At 43.6% G+C, this 18,582-nt stretch overlaps 1 protein-coding gene across 2 annotated transcripts in view; it reads left to right on the forward strand.

The window, feature by feature from the left end:
• Positions 1-13,493: 13,493 nt before the first annotated feature.
• LOC126259900 (cilia- and flagella-associated protein 36) overlaps positions 13,494-18,582 on the forward strand; it is a 140,474-nt gene continuing 135,385 nt past the window's right edge. For both annotated transcript variants that reach the window (XM_049956982.1, XM_049956983.1), the window contains exon 1: positions 13,494-13,633. In XM_049956982.1, coding sequence (XP_049812939.1) covers positions 13,528-13,633 — 106 coding nt within the window. In that variant the 5' untranslated portion in view covers positions 13,494-13,527. The remainder of the gene's footprint in view (positions 13,634-18,582) is intronic.

Below are 18,582 nucleotides of genomic sequence, written 5' to 3' on the forward strand. Positions count from 1 at the left end.
ACTAAGGCTGCTGCTGAGGAATTTAGGGTGGGAGGGATTGAACTGATTTGCCTGACCTCACTCAACTGTTTAAATAATGCATTATTATCACTTTTAAGCTGTTCTATCTGATTAACTAAGCTCTGAATAGCTTCCTCAGTAGAAACCGCTTGTGGTGCTGACTCTGACTTTGTACGATTTCGTGTCATCATTTTACAAACTATTAGTTACACAATATTACCACGCTGAATTCAAAGGATGTTTAAATATTTTCGACAAACCCTTAAAATCATGAGAGAAAATACACTTCTAAATAAAGAAAATATTAAGACTGCTATGCAAACCTCTATCCTTTCACACATTAAACAATACTAACTGTGGATCTTTAGTGACTGTCATTCACACCTCATATTGAGCCAAGGGTTTTTTCTCTGACACTAAATGTAACTAGGTTTTCTCTTTTGATGCTGTCAATTGTCAGGATGAGCATTCTAAAGCATTCTGTCAGGGTGAAAATATTAAATAAATTAACTTTTCTCTCTTAACAACATGTGGGCAGGGTGGGTTCTTCCTTGGCTCGGGTATGAGGTCGAATGAAACATCATTTTTACATAAGATAACTTTTATTGAAGATTCGTACAACTGTATCTTACGGGATGTTCTGGTTCGGAGAGCGGCAGCTGTGTCGTTTGTGAAGTCTTCTGCTGCGGCAGCGGCGGCGGCGGCGGCGGCGGCGGCGTCTGATTACGCGTAGCGGTGTGTATCTCGTGTCGCTGTCTCGCCCAGCTGACGGGAGACGCACAGCGCGAGGTGGCCGGTTTAATTATTGCGAGCGAAGTCGTGCATCGGATGATACCTTGGGAGTGGCGTCCCAGTGTTTCTCTTCTCTATGCGGCCGCGTGTGTTGTGCGTCGACCAGCGGAGCGGCGCGGCGGGGGAAGGCCAGTGTCCCGGACTCGAACCACGGACTCCCGCTTGCCAGTCTTCGGCTGTCAGGTCTTCATCCCAGCTCACAGGTGACTGCTGATGTGAGGCCGTCTCCTTCCCGTCCTCACGAGTCACCCGGGTACGTAAAAATCAGACTTCAAATACCTTTTAACTTCTGTCTTCTGGCGCTACGGCGGCTGCTTGCTATTCCATTACAGCGGCGGACTTGGTTCGTCTGTGCATGATGCAGACTCTTCTTGCATGACGGTCTTCAGCACCGAAACTGACTGAAAACTACTGCTACTCTTCTTTTCTTCCTTCGTCTCTCGTCTTCGTCTTCGTCTCCGCCCCCGTCTCCGTCTTCGTCTGTCTCCGTCTTCGACTCCGTCTCCGGCTTCATCTCTCTGGCCCACTGCGTCTCGCGTATTTATTCACTTCAGTTTACTGGAGGTGAACGACTTCACGGTCATTGCCTCGTCTGTCACGTTGAAAAGCTTCTCGAAGAATCTTCTTAACGTCGGTCGTTGGCTCTTGGAATGTAGGCGAGGGCCTTTGCTCACACGCGACGACTGAGAAACACGTGAGCCGGTCATTGCCTCTGCTGTCACGTTGAATAGATTCTCGAAGAATCTTCTTTACGTCGGTCATTGGCTCTTGGGATGTAGGCGAGGGCCTTTGCTCACATACGACAACTGAGAAACACGTGAGCCGGTCGGGCGATGCCCTGACGGCTGAATCGACAGCGCCCGCTTATGTGGAACTCGCTGACTTCATGGTCATTGTCTCTTCTGTTCTGCTGTTTTGCCCGCTGAATGCCAGTATGTAACTCTCTAAACTAAACCAAGTTTTCCATTTATATTCTAATTTCTAGTTCACTTTGATTTCACTAATTTATTTACTTAAGTACCACTCAACAGATGAACTCGCTCCATTCTTCCGTTAGTTTGAGGGTGAAGTGACCTCATTCTTAATTTCTTTTACTTTCATTAATCGACACAACTCTTTCATTCTGTACGACATGAAGTTTGTCCCTTGGTCTGTGACTATCGTCTCTGAAATTCAACATCTACCTATTAACTAATGATTGTACGACTGCAAGTGCTTGCTGGTCTGGCATTGGCACCATCTTGATGTAAAGTGAACAATGATCTATTGTGGTTAGTACATAACGATTACCTGCCAGTGTTTCGCTGAATGGTCCAAACATGTCTACCCAATGAAACTAAATGGTTCTGTTACCCCTGGCAGTCTTTGTAGGAGCCCATGTTTCTGATTCACATCCGCACATTGTGCATACTTAATATAATTCCTCATGTGTTGATCAAAATCGTTTTCCTACCTCTCCAACAGTATTTTTCTGCGATTCTCTGATTCGTCACTCTACAACATTCATGGCCAGGCAACACATGATCGTGCATTTCACATACCAACTTCTCCTTTATTTTTATTGGCACTGCCACTCATAGCCCCAGTTTCGTCTCTTTACACAACAAACCATCATACATACTGAACTACTGCTCTTTGCCAAACTGTTTACATTCTTCGTGTGCACCCTGCACTGTCTGCAATTCCTCAAGATCCTGACCAAGTGTCTGCTTTACTGCTACTGTTCTGCTCAACTGCCTGCATTTCCATGTCTCTTCCCAGGTTTGTGGATTAGTTTGTATTGAAATTCACTGAGTTGCAACGTCCACTTCATCAGTTTACCGTATAGGTTCTCCAGACCTAGTAATGACTTCGAAGCAGCATGGCCCATAACCACCTCGAATTTACTACCATATGGGTAATACCAAAACTAAGTCATTCCGCATACCAAGCTCAGAATTTGTCTTCCGTTGTGGAATAACTTTTTTCCACATCATTTAACTATTTTGATGAAAAAGTAACACGCTGTTCCTGACCATTGCTCTACTGATTAAAGATATACCCTAGAGCATGATTTGAGGCATCGCTTGATAACATAAATTACTTTTGAAAGTCCGGAAAACCAACACCAGACTAAACCTTAACATCTTTTTCAACTCTGTAAATGCTTCGTGGCATTCTTCCAACCACAAAAACTAGACACCCTTTCTTAACAATTGTGTAAGCAGTCATGCTATATTCGTAATCTTCTCACAAACTTCGCATAATAGCATGTGAGAACGAGAAAGGATTGCACCTCCTCAGTTCTTTTAGGTACTGGAAAATCCTGCAGTGCTTGTACTAATCTCGGGTCATCCCTTACACCACTCTTACAGGTGACATAGCCGGCCGCTGTGACCGAGCGGTTTTGGGCGCTTCAGTCTGGAACCGCGCGACCGCTACGGTCGCAGGCTCGAATCCTGCTCGGGCATGGATGTGTATGATGTCCCTAGGTTAGTTGGGTTTAAGTAGTTCTAAGTTGTAGGGGACTGATGACCTCAGATGTTAAGACCCATAGTGCTCAGAGCCATCTGAACCATTTACAGGCGAAATAGCCTCAATAAATTACCTCTTCCAACGCAAAATGACATTTTTCTGTACCCAGTGTTAAATGAGCTGCCTGTAACCTCTTAAACATTTCCCTTAATCGCTGTCTATGTTTCTGCAAATCCCTTGAAAAGACGATTATATCATCGAGACACATCAACATTGACGAAGTTTTAATAGATCTTGGAAGTCTCATAGTAAGTCCTCCATTTGCGCTCTCTCTGTCCCTTTTAAATTCTTCAACTTTTCACGAAATGCAGGCCTAGCCGCATCTTGTGCCCTCCTGTGCAGCAATCTTCTTCGTATGGAATTCTGACGTTGGCGACAATCTTCCTTTCACTAACTTAACTTCTTTAACGCTAAAATTATCTACATTCACAGCTACTACTTTACTTCCTTTCCTTTCTTGGAAGTGTACAATACCTCATCTCACTAAACAACATGTTGCAAATAAAACTTCAGTATCTCCTAGCAGTTCTGATAAATATAATACATTAACTGGCAAATATGGCTCCACAGTCACCAATAGCCACTGCCTGGTGCCATTAGACATACAGTCAGGCGAATTAGGCCTTAAGGTAATTGTTCGTGGTTCAGTTAGATCGCCCTGTACAATGGACGCTCTTTGCGGCAGATCAACATTGACAACAGTCTCCCTCAGCTGGAATGCTTTCCCACTAAGTTCTACTATGCATCATCGAAGCTCAATTGAGGCAAGATACTTATGCAAACTCCATGCCTTCATGTGTCCAACAAAATTTTATATTCCCTGCCGTCAATCACACCTATTGTGGCATATCCAGACCCTGTACACGTTTCTACTGAATTTAGTTTTACTGGGAATTCTGTTGACAGCTCTGGTGTTCTGTAGAGTCCTGAAGTCGGAAGGAAAGAACTAACGATCAAATTTGAACGCACTTCGTTTAACTAAAACGCCTTCTTGGGGTGCACTAATTTCCAAACTCATGAACAACAAGACACTCAATAATTATTGTGGTAGTAAAAACCAGATAAAAGTTACAAGACAACGAAAAGAAATAATAACAACCAAAATACTACGCTACAAAATTCCAAAGTGGCGTTACGCCCAAAAAGATACAAATTTCTACAGAAGACTACGACGAATGTCTACTGGGCTAGAGCCAACGTAGGTACTGGCTGGAGCTATCCTAGCTACAGGTACACACAGCTGGTCTGACTCTGCTGGCGTGCGTATAACACCGATTCTATGCAGTGCTACACTTAGTCTCATTGGTTCCGATTGGTGGATCTCTGTCACATGGCTTTTCATGAAATAGTGCCTTGTCTATGTGGAAGGTCTATGGTTGGTTCAAATGGCTCTGACCACTATGGGACTTAACATCTGTGGTCATCAGTCCCCTAGAACTTAGAACTACTTAAACCTAACTAACCTAAGGACATCACACACATCCATGCCCGAGGCAGGATTCGAACCTGCGACTGTAACGATCACGCGGTTCCAGACTGAAGCGCCTAGAACCGCACGGCCACACCGGCCGGCGTGGTAGATCTGTTGATGTTTACATTTACTGGCGATGTTTTGATATGAGCTCCTGAAAGGAGGTCGGAAGCCCACCTTGCTTGTCTAACTGAAAAGGGGCCACCACGACAGGTTCCCCCTTAAGTTTAACAGTACCCTTTTAACCCCAAGACCACCTTTGCTATCACTCCTATTTCCTCGTCCACGATCCACACCACCCTGCTTGTACATCCACTTATTCGCTCGTAGTCCATATTATTCGCCTTATTCTTCTGCAGCTGATAGCATAGCCTCTGCAGGTGCCCCATGCGATCATAATTGAAACATTTTACGTTGGAAACGAACACTTGTCTGTGATGCCTTAACCCCATAGATATATCTGTCTCTCTGTACTCCAATGGTAGTCTCACTGCAGCTTGAAGATCCTTAGGCGTATGTGCATCCTCCTCGACATTTCTGGTGCCAAACTCGTCAAACACGTACTTAGTGCTCACTGCTCGGCTTCTTGCAAAATCACTTTATTCACCTCCTCGTTCTGTGATAATTCATAAGTATGTACATTCAACTGTCTAAATCTGTCTGCAAAATCCGGAACCGGTTCATTATACCTTCTAGACAGCTTACTCAACTGTTCACGAAAAAATCGTGCACTACTTTGTTTTCTGTACCTCTACTCTGGTCTTTGTTTTAGCTGCTCAAATGTACTCGTGTTGTGCAATGCTTCTGTACAACACACAAATGACTTCGCTTCACCCGCAAGATGCTCAAATGGTTCAAATGGCTCTGAGCACTATGGGACTCAACTGCTGAGGTCATTAGTCCCCTAGAACTTAGAACTAGTTAAACCGAACTAACATCCATGCCCGAGGCAGGATTCGAACCTGCGACCGTAGCCGCAAGATGCAATCTAGCAATGTGCAACAACTGATTTTCCGACCAAACCCCCATATCAGGTGGTACCCGAAATCCTCCAAGAGTATTAACAGATCGATGAGACACTACACCAGAAAAGGGAGAAATAACTTGATCAACTCCTAAACTTTGTGATTTCAGCAACTTTACTTCTCCACTTTTCTCTGCGAAAGCATTACATAATTCAATTGAGCCACCTGATTTACTAACTACTGTATAGTCTGATCTCTAGTGACGGCCTGTTCCTCCGAAGTTGTCTTCCCCTCTTCGGTATTCATTTTAAAAAACACTGGTGTCCAAAATTGAAGCAACAGACAGAAATTTTGCAAGATTGCGTTTAGTTTGCCACAGAACAGTATAAACAGATGATAGTAAAGTAGAAACAATGTAAAGAATACAGAACTTAATCAACTGAAACTTGCATAACGGTAGACAAAAATGTTCTTCGTTTCTTCCAACTTAACGGATTTGCACACACATTCTGATAAATGGTTAATGTGCTCAGTATCGGATGTGAGCACTTCTGGCACCAGCACAGGCCTGACAACGACGGGACGTGCTGTGGATGATGTCATCAATCCCATGTTGAGGCAATAACGCCCATTCTTCCTGCAGAGCTGCTCACAAGTCATGGAGAGTGGCATGCTGACGTGATGCAACCCGTCTCCCTAGTGCAGCGCAGCCATGCTCTATTGGATTCAAATAGTGATAGCGAGCAGGCTACGCTATGCGTGCAGTATCTTCCGTTAAAAATAAATAAATAAATAAATAAACCACCAACCATCCGTGCTCTGTGAGGTCGATCATTATCGTCCATCAACACGAAGTCTGGACCCACAGCACCCCGCGCATGAGATCCCAAGATTCATTATCGTCCATCAATATGAAGTCTGGACCAACAGCGCCGCGTAACAACCGCGCATGAGATCCCAAGATTTCCTCGCGGTACCTGGCAGAAGTTAAATCTTGCTGATTCACCCGCACAATTTCATGAAGAGGTGTTCAAGTGGTCAACATAATCCCTGCCCACACCATTAGGGATTCTCCTCGATGCCGATGTCTTCCCACAATGTTTGGGTCTCGAAATCGTGTTCCAGGTGCCCTCCAGACGCGAATCCGTTGAGAATCAATCACTCTCCAGACCAAATCGGGACTCATCTGTGAAAATAACGTGGGCACACTGTTCGTCCGTGCAAGTGGCATGTTGACGGCTCAACTCTAGAAGATCCTTCTGTGAAGACACGCCAGAGGTAAACAGACGGCAGGTCTCCAACAGTAAAGACCACTCTGCTGAAGACTTCTGTACCCCGTTTGCCTCGATACGACACGTCCAAGGGATGCTGCGTGGTCAGATGCCAGTTGCAGTGCAATAGTAAGGCTGTACCGTCGTGCCGTTACAGCCAGATAACGGTCCATTCTTTTTGAAGTCACACGTTTTCGGCCCTGTCCTGGCCCCCGAGATACAGTTTCGGTCTATATAAACTTTCGCCTCATCCGAGAAACAACAGAGCGATTCACATTAAGCCATCGGGCCACATCAGCCTGCGACTCCCCTGCTTCCATTCTTCCTACGGCCCTACACAGCAGAGCGTATGTAGGCGTCTTCTCTGTGCCATACTGCACCGTCTGTGACTGACAAGGGAACCTCCCCATCGCACCCCCCTCAGACTTAGTTATAAGTTGGCACAGTGGATAGGCCTTGAAAAACTGAACTCAGATCAATCCAGAAAACAGGAAGAAGTTGTGTGGAACTATGAAAAAATAAGCAAAATATATAAACTCAGTAGTCCATGAGTAACATAGGGAACATCCAGGATAACGTGAGCTCAGGAGCGTCGTGGTCCCGTGGTTAGAGTGAGCAGCTGCGGAAGGAGAGGTTCTTGGTTCAAGTTTTCCCTCGAGTGAAAATTTTAACTTTTTTATTTTCGTAAAGTTATGATCTGTCCGTTCGTTCATTGACGTCTCTGTTCACTGTAATAAGTTTAGTGTCTGTGTTTTGCGACCGCACCACAAAACCGTGCGATTAGTAGACGAAAGGACGTGCCTCTCCAATGGGAACCGAAAACGTTTGATCGCAAGGTCGTAGGTCAACCGATTCCTCCACGGGAAAACACGTCTGATATATTCTATACGACACTGGTGACTGTATGTGCGTCACATGACAGGAATATGTTGTCGACCCACCTAACTTGTACACTTGACGAATGGGTAAAAAGAATCTTCTACGTTGCCCGATTTAGGTTTTCTTGTAGATGTGATAATCACTCCCAAAAACGTGATGAAAACATAAGAGTTTGTCACATAAACTGCAACAATTGAATGCAACAGTTTCACAGTTTCACAGTCGCACAGTTTTCCCTGTGCTCTGTCAAAACATATGTTTTTAACGTTTTCAAATTTTTCCGTGTGTAGACCGTCAAATCCTGCATACGTCCAAGCAAATCTGAACGTATCCTGGAATTTTGGAGAGCGAAGTTTATTATGTGTGAGTGCCTGAACTTTGATAATTGTCTGAAAATAAAAAATCAAAATTTTCTCTCGAGGGAGGACTTGAACCAAGGACCTCACATTCCACAGTTGCTCACGCTAACCACGGAACCACGACGCTTCAAACCTTAGACTCTCCTTGATGTTGCATATCTTGCCCATGGACTACTCAGTTTGTGTATTTTGCTTATTTTTTCGTAGTTCCACACAACTTCTTCCTGTTTTCTCGATTGATCTGAGTTCAGTTTTTCAAGGCCTATCCACTGTGCTAACTTATAACTAAATCTGAGGGGGGTGCGATGGGGAGGTTCCCTTGTGAGTACACAGCGATTGTGAATGCGGAACTACCGTGCAAACACTGCCCCGCCGGCTTGGTAGGTGCCCTGACGTCCTTGCTGACATGGCTGTCCGTTGATCGGAATGCCATCCTCCGTGCAGAACACGATCGTAACGACATCTGTTGACAGTTTATGTGATTATATAGTGAATTAGACACAGGACGGGGAAATAACAGTTTGTCGCTTTAATCTTGGACACCAGTGTAATAATTCTCATAGCACAAAAATAAAAATTCACCACTAACACTACTAGAATTCATCTACTTCCTCTGTCCAATCATGAGCCACTTGAATTCTCTACATTGTCTGTGTGTCCAAAAAGATTATAAGTGAAACAAATTACCGCTACTGATTCGGCCCAAAGGGTAAAACTCTAAAGCAAATGACATTGCGTACAATGAACAGGCGATAACCATTCATCCCTAGCATCCCCTTTAAATTATGATAGATCTGCCGGTTCCTCTGGCTTTTAAAAGTAACTTTCGCATAATCACTACTCCAGTAATACGTCCACGTTACCGCCACGAGACACACGAAAAAATCTCACTCACCCTGAACGGCTATACTGTGGGCTGTGTTTGGGATGGCGCTTTGCAGGGGTGAGAAATTCAGCTGTAGGCATGTCCACTGTGGACATGTCCAGCAGAACAGACACCAGGCATATCTATAATTCTATTGGTGCGACAGCTGTTTGATGAAAAAGTTGCAGTGTAGATGCACAACCAAACGTCCGAATTCTTACAGATATCAGAAATCTATGAGTATTGTGTTAGTGGGCGGAGGTCGTTGAGGTGCAGCGAGTGGGAAGTTGGGGATTTGGGTGGGACAGAAAGTGTGTCCAGACGGGCGAGGCTGTTAAAAAAAACTATTCTTGAGAAGCGGAGCATCCGGTTTCGGTTCCAGTACGGCACAAATTTTCAGCTCTCGCCATTGTATTACCACAGTGCCCTTTGCGGATGGAAGTCATTATTCTCTCCCTGTCTTTCCCATCACATTTCCTTTCCTTCTATCCCAGTTGTTTATGTATATAGGGTGATTATGATTAAACTTTCAAAACGCTGTAGAAATAACACCACTCGTCAGAATGACGTCAAATCACAACGGAATATTATCGGAGAAGGGGGAAAACATATGGCAGAAGAAGAAAAACAGTGTGAAAATTGACCAACAGATGACGCTGTTTGTATAAGAACACGAAAATGAAAACACCTGTCATGCACACGACCCATAGATATTGTTAGAAAAAAGTGGGGTACACGGCATTTTCCCGCCCTCCCCAAATTCTATAAGTCCCTGCAGATCCTTGAGCACCATGCAATCCGCCTCGCCTACCATATACGCCTCCTGTCCCTCCACACAGATCCTTTATGACCTGATTTCTTTCCCCCATCTGCTCCTTTTCTTCGAACATATCCGAGTCCTCTACACCTGCAGCAGACTTGATCCCTCCCATTTCCTGGTTGCTCCTCCCCTCTCCAACCCCCATCCACTGCTGCGCCTTCATTGTTGTGTCCCACCTACCCTCCACCGCTACACCCTTTATCTCCTTTCACAAGGTGGCTTCTGTCAACTCCCCCTCCTGAATGATGCCCTCTCTTCCTCCATTTATCCCTCCTATCAACTCTGATCCCCACCCCTCCTCCCTACCTTTCTCCTTTTCCTTGGCTCCCTCTTCCCTGCCTCCCTTCCATCCCATTTTTCCCCACCTACCCTCTCTTTGATTCCCTTCTCTCCCCCGAGTCCTTTTGCATTCCCTCCTCTGCCTTCGACACTCCCTCTTGCGCCTCCCCTGCCCACCCCCACTCTTTTTATGTGTCCTCTTCTCCATCAGCTCCTCCTCCCCTTTGCTTTTTCCTCTTCCCCCCCCCCCTCCTGTTTTTCCATCTGTCCAGGCCCTCCCTCCCCCATCTGCCTTAGGCTGTGATGTGTCCTCTTTGTGTCTCCTCTTTAGCGCAGTGTTTAAGTTAGTCTTAGATGTTGTGGGTCTTTTATGTACTGATGCAAACAGAAACCATACTGTCGCTGGGTGTGTTTCTTTTATCTCTTGCGAACAGAAATCAGACTGTCGCCGTGTTTTTTAATTGCCTGTCTATTATTGTACTTGTAACGTCCGCCCCAGGTAGTTGAGTGGTCAGCACGACAGAATGTCAATCCTAAGGCCCGGGTTCGATTTCCGGCTGGGTCGGAGATTTTCTCCGCTCAGGGACTGGGTGTTGTGTTGTTCTAATTATCATCGTTTCATCCCTATCGACGTGCAAGTCGCCGAAGTGGCGTCAAATCGAAAGACTTGCACCAGGCGAATGGTCTACCCGACGGGAGGCCCTAGTCACACGACATTTACATTGTACCTGTCTGCTCACGGTGTGTCTTCATTAGCATCATCAATCCGTTGTTTTTATATTTAACTTCCACATATTTCCGTCATTTTACAGTTTTAAAAAGTTTTTTATTGTATATTATCTTCTTATTACGTTTTTAAACATTGCTGTAGGCTGCAGAGCGTCGTACTTAGCTTCTGCCAGCCCACCCACCTTTGGGGGGGGGGGGAGGGGGAATCGAAACCCAATAAAGGAAAAAAATAACGGATTTTCCTCCTTTCGCATCTGCGACGTTCGCCATGATTGTCTCAATGCAGGATCGTGCTCTGCTTGTAAAGCTGTGTTACAGGAATGATGACTGTGCATATGTCGCTCTGCAGAAATTCCAGACAGTGAAGGGTTTGAAAAAAGGCGTTGGTCCGATGACTGCCGTGGGTCTGGAGAAAATAATTCGGAAATTCTAAAAGACAAGTTCTTTTGGTGTGCATCCTGGTACAGGGAGGAAACGAATTTATTCAACGTCAGTGGAAACAGTGGCCCCAGCAATGCACGAGGAGACGAGTGGTGGTCTGTAAACGTGAAGTGCACGGAGAATTGCCCGAACATTGGACATACCCGTGAGCACGGTGTGTTAAATCCTACGAAACATCCTTCTTTGCTATCCATTCAAAATTACCCATGTGCACGAGTTGCCTCCTGTTGACCTGCCAGCAAGAGAGACGTTTGCTTTAGAATTTCTTGCTCGCATGGAAGTGGACAATGATTGGCCGTGGAAGATTTTGTGGGCAGACGGAGCCCACTTTCATCTGACAGGACATGTCGATACACAGAATTGTCGAATATGGGCAACGGAAAATCCACAAGCAAATCAACCAGTACCACTTCATCCTGAAAAGGTCACTGTGTGGTGCGGGTTTACGTCATCATTTATCACAGGGCCATATTTTTTCGAAGAGACAGGAGCTTCCATAGTGTTACCTGTACCGTCAATGGTAAGTGCTATCAGTGTCTTTTGCGCAACCACGTCATTCTAGCTCTTCAACAGCGTACATGTGTGGGTGGGACCATTTTTATGCAAGATGGTACATCTCAGCACATTGCAAATCCAGTTAAGCAGCTGCTGAAGTGCCATTTCGGAAATGCTAGCATTATCAGCCGCCATTTCCCTACAGCCTGCCCGTTCCGATCACCTGATCTCAATCCGTCTGACTTCTGGCTGTGGGGTTATCTGAAAGATGTTGTGGTCAGTGTTCCAATTGCAATCTTAACTGCATTGAAGGCACGCATTGCGCGACATATGCTGAACGTGACCCCGGAAATACTTCGATCAGTTGTGGAACATTCTGTTTCTCGATTTCAACTAGTTGCAGAAAACGGTGGACAGCATATTGAACATGTTTTGCGCCAGTCACACGGAAATCAATAATCCGATTTGATTTTGATTGACGCTTTTTCTGCGGTTTTTGGCCTCAGAACAATTAAAAACGGATGCGAGTGATGTTTTTTATGCTGTTTTTGGCCTCAGGAAAATCAAAAACCGATTTTTCCTATCCGATGTGATATGACCTTGCCGTAATCGTAGTAGGTGGGCTTACTTAACTAACAATATCACAGTTGTACACCCGTGCACACTGAGTGGTACAGTTTGATAAACGTCAAACGTACAAATGGTTCAAATGGCTCTGAGCACTATGGGACTTAACAGCTGAGGTCATCAGTCCCCTAGAACTTAGAACTACTTAAACCTAACTAACTTAAGGACATCGCACACATCCATGCCCGAGGCAGGATTCGAACCCGCGACCGTAGCGGTCACTCGGTTCCAGACTGAAGCGCCTAGAACCGCTCAGCCACAACGGCCGGCGTCAAACGTACACCTTAGGCATTGTTGTATGATTCATTTGTCATTTGTAATCGACCATTATTAAATTATGATTCTTATATCCCCCTCTATTATTACATTTTGTAACTATTTATTCGTGCGGTTAAAGGCGCTGCAGTCTGGAACCGCAAGACCGCTACGGTCGCAGGTTCGAATCCTGCCTCGGGCATGGATGTTTGTGATGTCCTTAGGTTAGTTAGGTTTAACTAGTTCTAAGTTCTAGGGGACTAATGACCTCAGAAGTTGAGTCCCATAGTGCTCAGAGCCATTTGAACCATTTTTTAACTATTTATTTTCCTTCTGCCATACGTTTTCCCCCTTCTCCGATAATATTCCGTTGCAGTTTGCTGTCAACAGTATAAACAGCATAAATGAACGCTTTCTGTAAACATACACAGGTATCGGGAAAGGTAGATATGATAATGATAACATATCTAAGGGGAAGCCTGAGTTTTTCCTAGATGAACGACAACATTTGGGCATAAGGACTCAAAGCACAGTGCAACGAAAGTTGTAAGGGCTGCAGTTTAGCCTGTCATTGAACCTGCAACAACGCAGGATTGGTGATCGATATGGATGCTAACCGCAGGCTGGCTTCAAGGACGTCCGGCAGTGTTTGGCCGGCGTCGGCTTGCGTCGCCATGGGAACGGGGCGCCTATGCAGGGGCAAGCGCGCCGGGGAGCAGACGTCGCTCTGTCCTGCCGACGTCAACATTCAGCAGACTTCCGATTATGGCAGCGGAGGACACTTCATGGGTATTCGACTCCCTGGTGGGTTTCCTCCAAGGACCCATCTGGAACGCTCCCGTGCTGACGTTCATCGAGCAGAAATGCGCAAGTAAGTAACACTGTTATTGTAAAACAAGTATCGAAAATTCTGTTACTCATCAGCTGAGTAGGTATATACCTCAAGATCAGTATGATAACGAGCCTGTTAGCCCTTTTCGGAAAACCTCCTTCACTAACCTACTTTAATTGAACTTATCTATTTCTGGACGTACTGAAATTTTAGTTTCAGGGATATTCCAAAACTTAACAATCCTATAATTAATTAATTTATTTCAAAGTTTGATCTATTTTATACTATCTGATGTTTGTTTCTATGAAGTTTGATAATGACTAGATCCATAGCCTTCGTGAATTTTTAAATCAAAACATTCCGCTTTAGGCTGCTAAAATATTATTCATTAGGTTCACAATTTTCGCACGTGGCCATTTTCAAGCATTGTGGGATGGTGGAACCGACGCAATAGTATAAAGCTGTCTGTGACATACTGTGTAACGGAAGTTGCATGTGATGTTGTGAATTTATCTGCTGTTCCATATACTACCCATTTACCACGACTGTTACATTAAATTTAACCTTAAGTGTTTTTATCATTATTTCATCAACTTTCTAACGTGTTTGGTATATGGAACAATAAATAATTTCACGCCACCACAGGCAACTGCTCTTAAATAGCATTTCACAGCCTTATACTACTGAGCCGGCCGCTGTGGCCGAGCGGTTCTAGGCGCTTCAGTCTGGAACCGCGCGACCGCTATGATCGCAGGTTCGAATCCTGCCTCGGGCATGGATGTGTGTGATGTCCTTAGGTTGGTTAGGTTTAAGTAGTTCTAAGTTCTAGTGGACTGATGACCTCAGATATTATGTCCTATAGTGCTCAGAGCCATTTGAACCGTATACTGCTGATTGGGTTACAACAACACAATGCTTGAAAATGACCACGTGTCGAATTGCAATCGCAATGAATGGTGTTTTAACAGCGTAAGTCGCAATGTTGTCATTTTAAAAGTTTGTCCCTACGTTTAAACAAAAGATTGGTTGATTATCTGCCAGATACACAAAAAAATATTTCATTTGTCCGCAGACACCTACCTCGGTTTCTAAGAAAATAGTCATAATTTAGTTAGTGACTAAGGAAGGGTAGAAGGCACAGAAAATGACTGTTTCGAAAGCGTATCATTGTTTTGTGTATAAAGTGGGACTGCCATGTTAACGGGCAACCAGTAAGCCCCAGATTCTTTAAAGAATAGAACTGCATTGTATAAAACAGGTTCCAACGTCTGATTACAAATGAGTTAACGCAATAAGTATTTGACGTTAAGCACATAAGCGAGAAAAAGTTCAGAACGGGCTTGCAACTGTGGTTAAAGTTTGTTGGTAGTCGCTAAGTGCTCTCACTATCGAACACTGCAGAAAAACTGGATTCGTAACTTGCGCTCGTTTTCCAGAATTTCTAATTTTTCACGCATAGCAGTGTTTGTAACGTCGTATCTCGTGAACTATGGCTCGCACAATCACATAATTTTGCAAGCACATTCATTGATGTATGTGGATACTGTTTGAAAAATGTGTTGCGAGTAGAGTCAGTAGTAAAGAAGCAATGAATTAAAACGTCATGCCGTATGTTGAAGTTTTACTGCACGAACAAGGAAAATGTAGTAAGTGAGAAAGTTCTTTCCTATCATGGAGATGTTAGCCATAAAACAGTTTCGTGAAGGTTTGCAGTTATGTATAAAGTTTGTTGGAAGTCGCTAAGTGCTGTCTTTTCAAGTACTGGATGAAAGTAGTCTGCGCGCCGTGGGTTACCATGCCTTAAGACATAAACACAGTTTATAACTTTAATTCTTGTCGTACTAGTTAAACTTTTGACGTAAGATTATACTTGTTATTGATTAAAGTATGACAGAATTTTAAATTTTTAAATTTAATCGCTGTATATGAAAAAATGAAAATCGAATTTTTGCTGCGGCTGGAAGCTATTAGATAGGCATCCTGAATCATAAACCACGAACTGGGTTCTTGATTTACTAATACAGATGGTAGATTATCATCTGATCACCCACTGTGAAAGGTTGATGGTTTTCGTACTACCCATATTAGAAAAAGTAATCGGTATACCCTATTGTTACACCATAACTTTCGCAGTAAGAACCACCTCATCCATGTATTATGTGAAGATGGATAGGAAATGATCCATGATTTTTTTTAATTTCACACAGTTTGGAACTTAATCGTTTATTCCCTTTGGCTGTGTGAAACCAGTGCTTAGTTGATTCGTATGTCTGTACTTATTTATAAAATTTTCCTTTTCGACTTGTCGATGCAAAATATTCGTCTTCCCATTGTCCTGATACTCTTCCATCTTGAGAGGTCTCCTTCTGGACGGTCGCCATCGCCAAAATGTTGATTAATACAATATTTTAAAAGATAATTAATTGAAACCCTCAGCTGTCGACAGGTGTTGTTGATATACCTCGATGGGGTAGCTGAAAATGTGTGTCCTGACCGGGACTCGAACCCAGGATCTCTTGCTTATATGGCAGAAGCTCTATCGATCTGAGCCACCTAGGACACTGATGAATAGCGCGACCGCAGGGACTTATCCCTTTCACGCTTCCCATGAGACCAATATTTCCAACTGTCCACAATTCTACTTATGAAATGTACCTAATAGATATTTGCTCATCCACTCATTACTCGTGCACACAATATTTTAGATGAGAGCGTTTTCCTTGACCCACCAAACGTTTAGTATTCTCCAGAGGTTACTGTTTTCTGCACTTTATTTGACAATATACATAACCAACAAACTAACTTTCTTGATGAGGACTGGAGTCTTCATATCTTATAACAAACTTCCTGTTGTGCACAAAGTTCCGCATAGCCAGCGCATACACAACTTTCCCACTAGAGCGTGCCCTGCTATGCACAACAGCGCAGGCGCTGCGCTCGTCCGTCTCTGCACTACGAGATGGCGCTGCCATAGAGACGGACCAAATTCTGCTTCCGCCGATCCGCGTATTAATATGTAACGCAGCCAATGAGATTGCTGCTAACGTAGAACCTTTTCTCCTTGCGGATCCCACTCGTGCAGTGATACATGAATGCACGAGGTATTATAACGAGTGTACAGACCTCTGATTAGTCAGTCTGCATTTGTCTGAACCAGTCTGTACCAGTCTACATTTGTCTGTACCAGTCTATAGTCAAGTTTCAGTCTGCGCCTAATAAGATTACCATATTCCTGTACATAGCCATGAAGATAAATGTACAGACTCTTTTGTCAAGTATCAGAGATATATGTGAGAATGAGATTAACGTACCAATACCAAAGGAACTTCAGACTGTCAATTGTAAATAGCATCCACAACCAAGTTAAGTAATTTTTATGCTTGTTATTATTTTAATAAATGTGTGTGAAAATTAATCAAGTTCTGTTTAAAGTTGGTCACCGTCAATCTGCTACTCTAAGCGTGCAAGTGGCGTTTCTATGGTCTGACCTAACGGCAGAAGATAAACACGCCACGATAAGACCATGAGACATATTGCTGACACTCGCCTACTTCGTTAGAGCGACAAGTCAAACAATCTGATGGTGTGTGTACTGAAGGTCTTACAGTATGCACACCACACTTCCAAAATCTTGTAAGTCTCTCCAGGATGGTTGCACGACCTCGGCTGTTCAATACAAAAGTCAGATCAAAAACCTTCAGCTATCCATATTTCGAATTTTATATTATTTTGCTACCAGTTTCGGCATTCGATTACGCCATCTTCAGGCTCCTTCACCGTCGTGTAGGAAGAACCCCACCTCTTGTACAATCGCAATAGGGGCCCAGCATAGAGTCACTAGAGTCCGTAGACTTTTTATAATAACGCGATCTGCGAGCGATGATCGAAGGTATCGCGTTGTAATAGACAAGTGCACGGATTCCAGTGACTGCATGCTGGCCCCTATTTCGATTGTGCAAAAGATGGAATTCTTCTCACACCTCGGTCATGTGGCCTGAAGATGTCGTAATGTAACGACGAAACTCGCAGTAAAATAAAATAAAATTGGAATTACACACGGCTGAATGTGTTTTTGATTTGACATTTTATAACTTCCAATACGGTCGAATGTGTTTTGGTTTATGGTGTCATACCCACTGTGTACCTGGAAGTACAGCTGATATTGCCTACGCTTTGGAGGCTGTCGATGTGAAACTCGAAGGAATTTGGGAAACTATTATCAATATAGTTTTTCGCTTAACTGTCCTGTCTCCAAGCGTGTATTTATAAGTGTAGACTAATACCTTAGTTAACGTTTGTTTAGGTGTGGCCGTCTAAGTGCATTAATGTTTCTCCTATTAGATTATAAATTTAAAAATCTTAAAGAAGAAGTTATCTGTTATGTTTAGGGAAAAGTCTTGTGGCGACTGAACGAGTCATAGCATAAAATATTCGAACGTTTCTACCACTGAAGTAGGTATCTGAAACTTTGTAATATTTTTCGCTGTGACGCGCTCACACCTCAGACCCACAACACTTTCGAAACTGCCAACGATTGTGGAAAACTAACCTAGAAAAATACATTCCATTTGTTAAAAATATTTCTCCAAGGATTTACTTTGTCTCTGAATATGAAGAAACAATTAGTATGCAACGATCCAGTCCCGCTTTCGCCCGAGAACCTACCACAAGATATTTATGCTTCCCCTGGTCACGAAAAGCAACCTGTCTTATTTGCGAGAAACATTTTTATTTTGAAATCGAAGAAATTTTCTTTTTATTCAGCTACAACTTACTGGTTGCACCAAAATTCTGTTCTAAACTTAAATACAATCACAGCAAAGAGTACAAAATATGCTCTTTTTATTAAAAAATAGTCTTTCAGAATTAAAAAATCTGCCTGCAAAAATCCCCTTCGTTTCAGAAGTACATAAGCTTTCAAATATTAAAACAAATATTTTATATCGAAAACAGCTTCAAAGATTATCATGTGTTAACAGTCGACAGAG

This window comes from Schistocerca nitens, chromosome 5 (assembly GCF_023898315.1).
Source record: "Schistocerca nitens isolate TAMUIC-IGC-003100 chromosome 5, iqSchNite1.1, whole genome shotgun sequence".
Classification (NCBI taxonomy): domain Eukaryota; kingdom Metazoa; phylum Arthropoda; class Insecta; order Orthoptera; family Acrididae; genus Schistocerca; species Schistocerca nitens.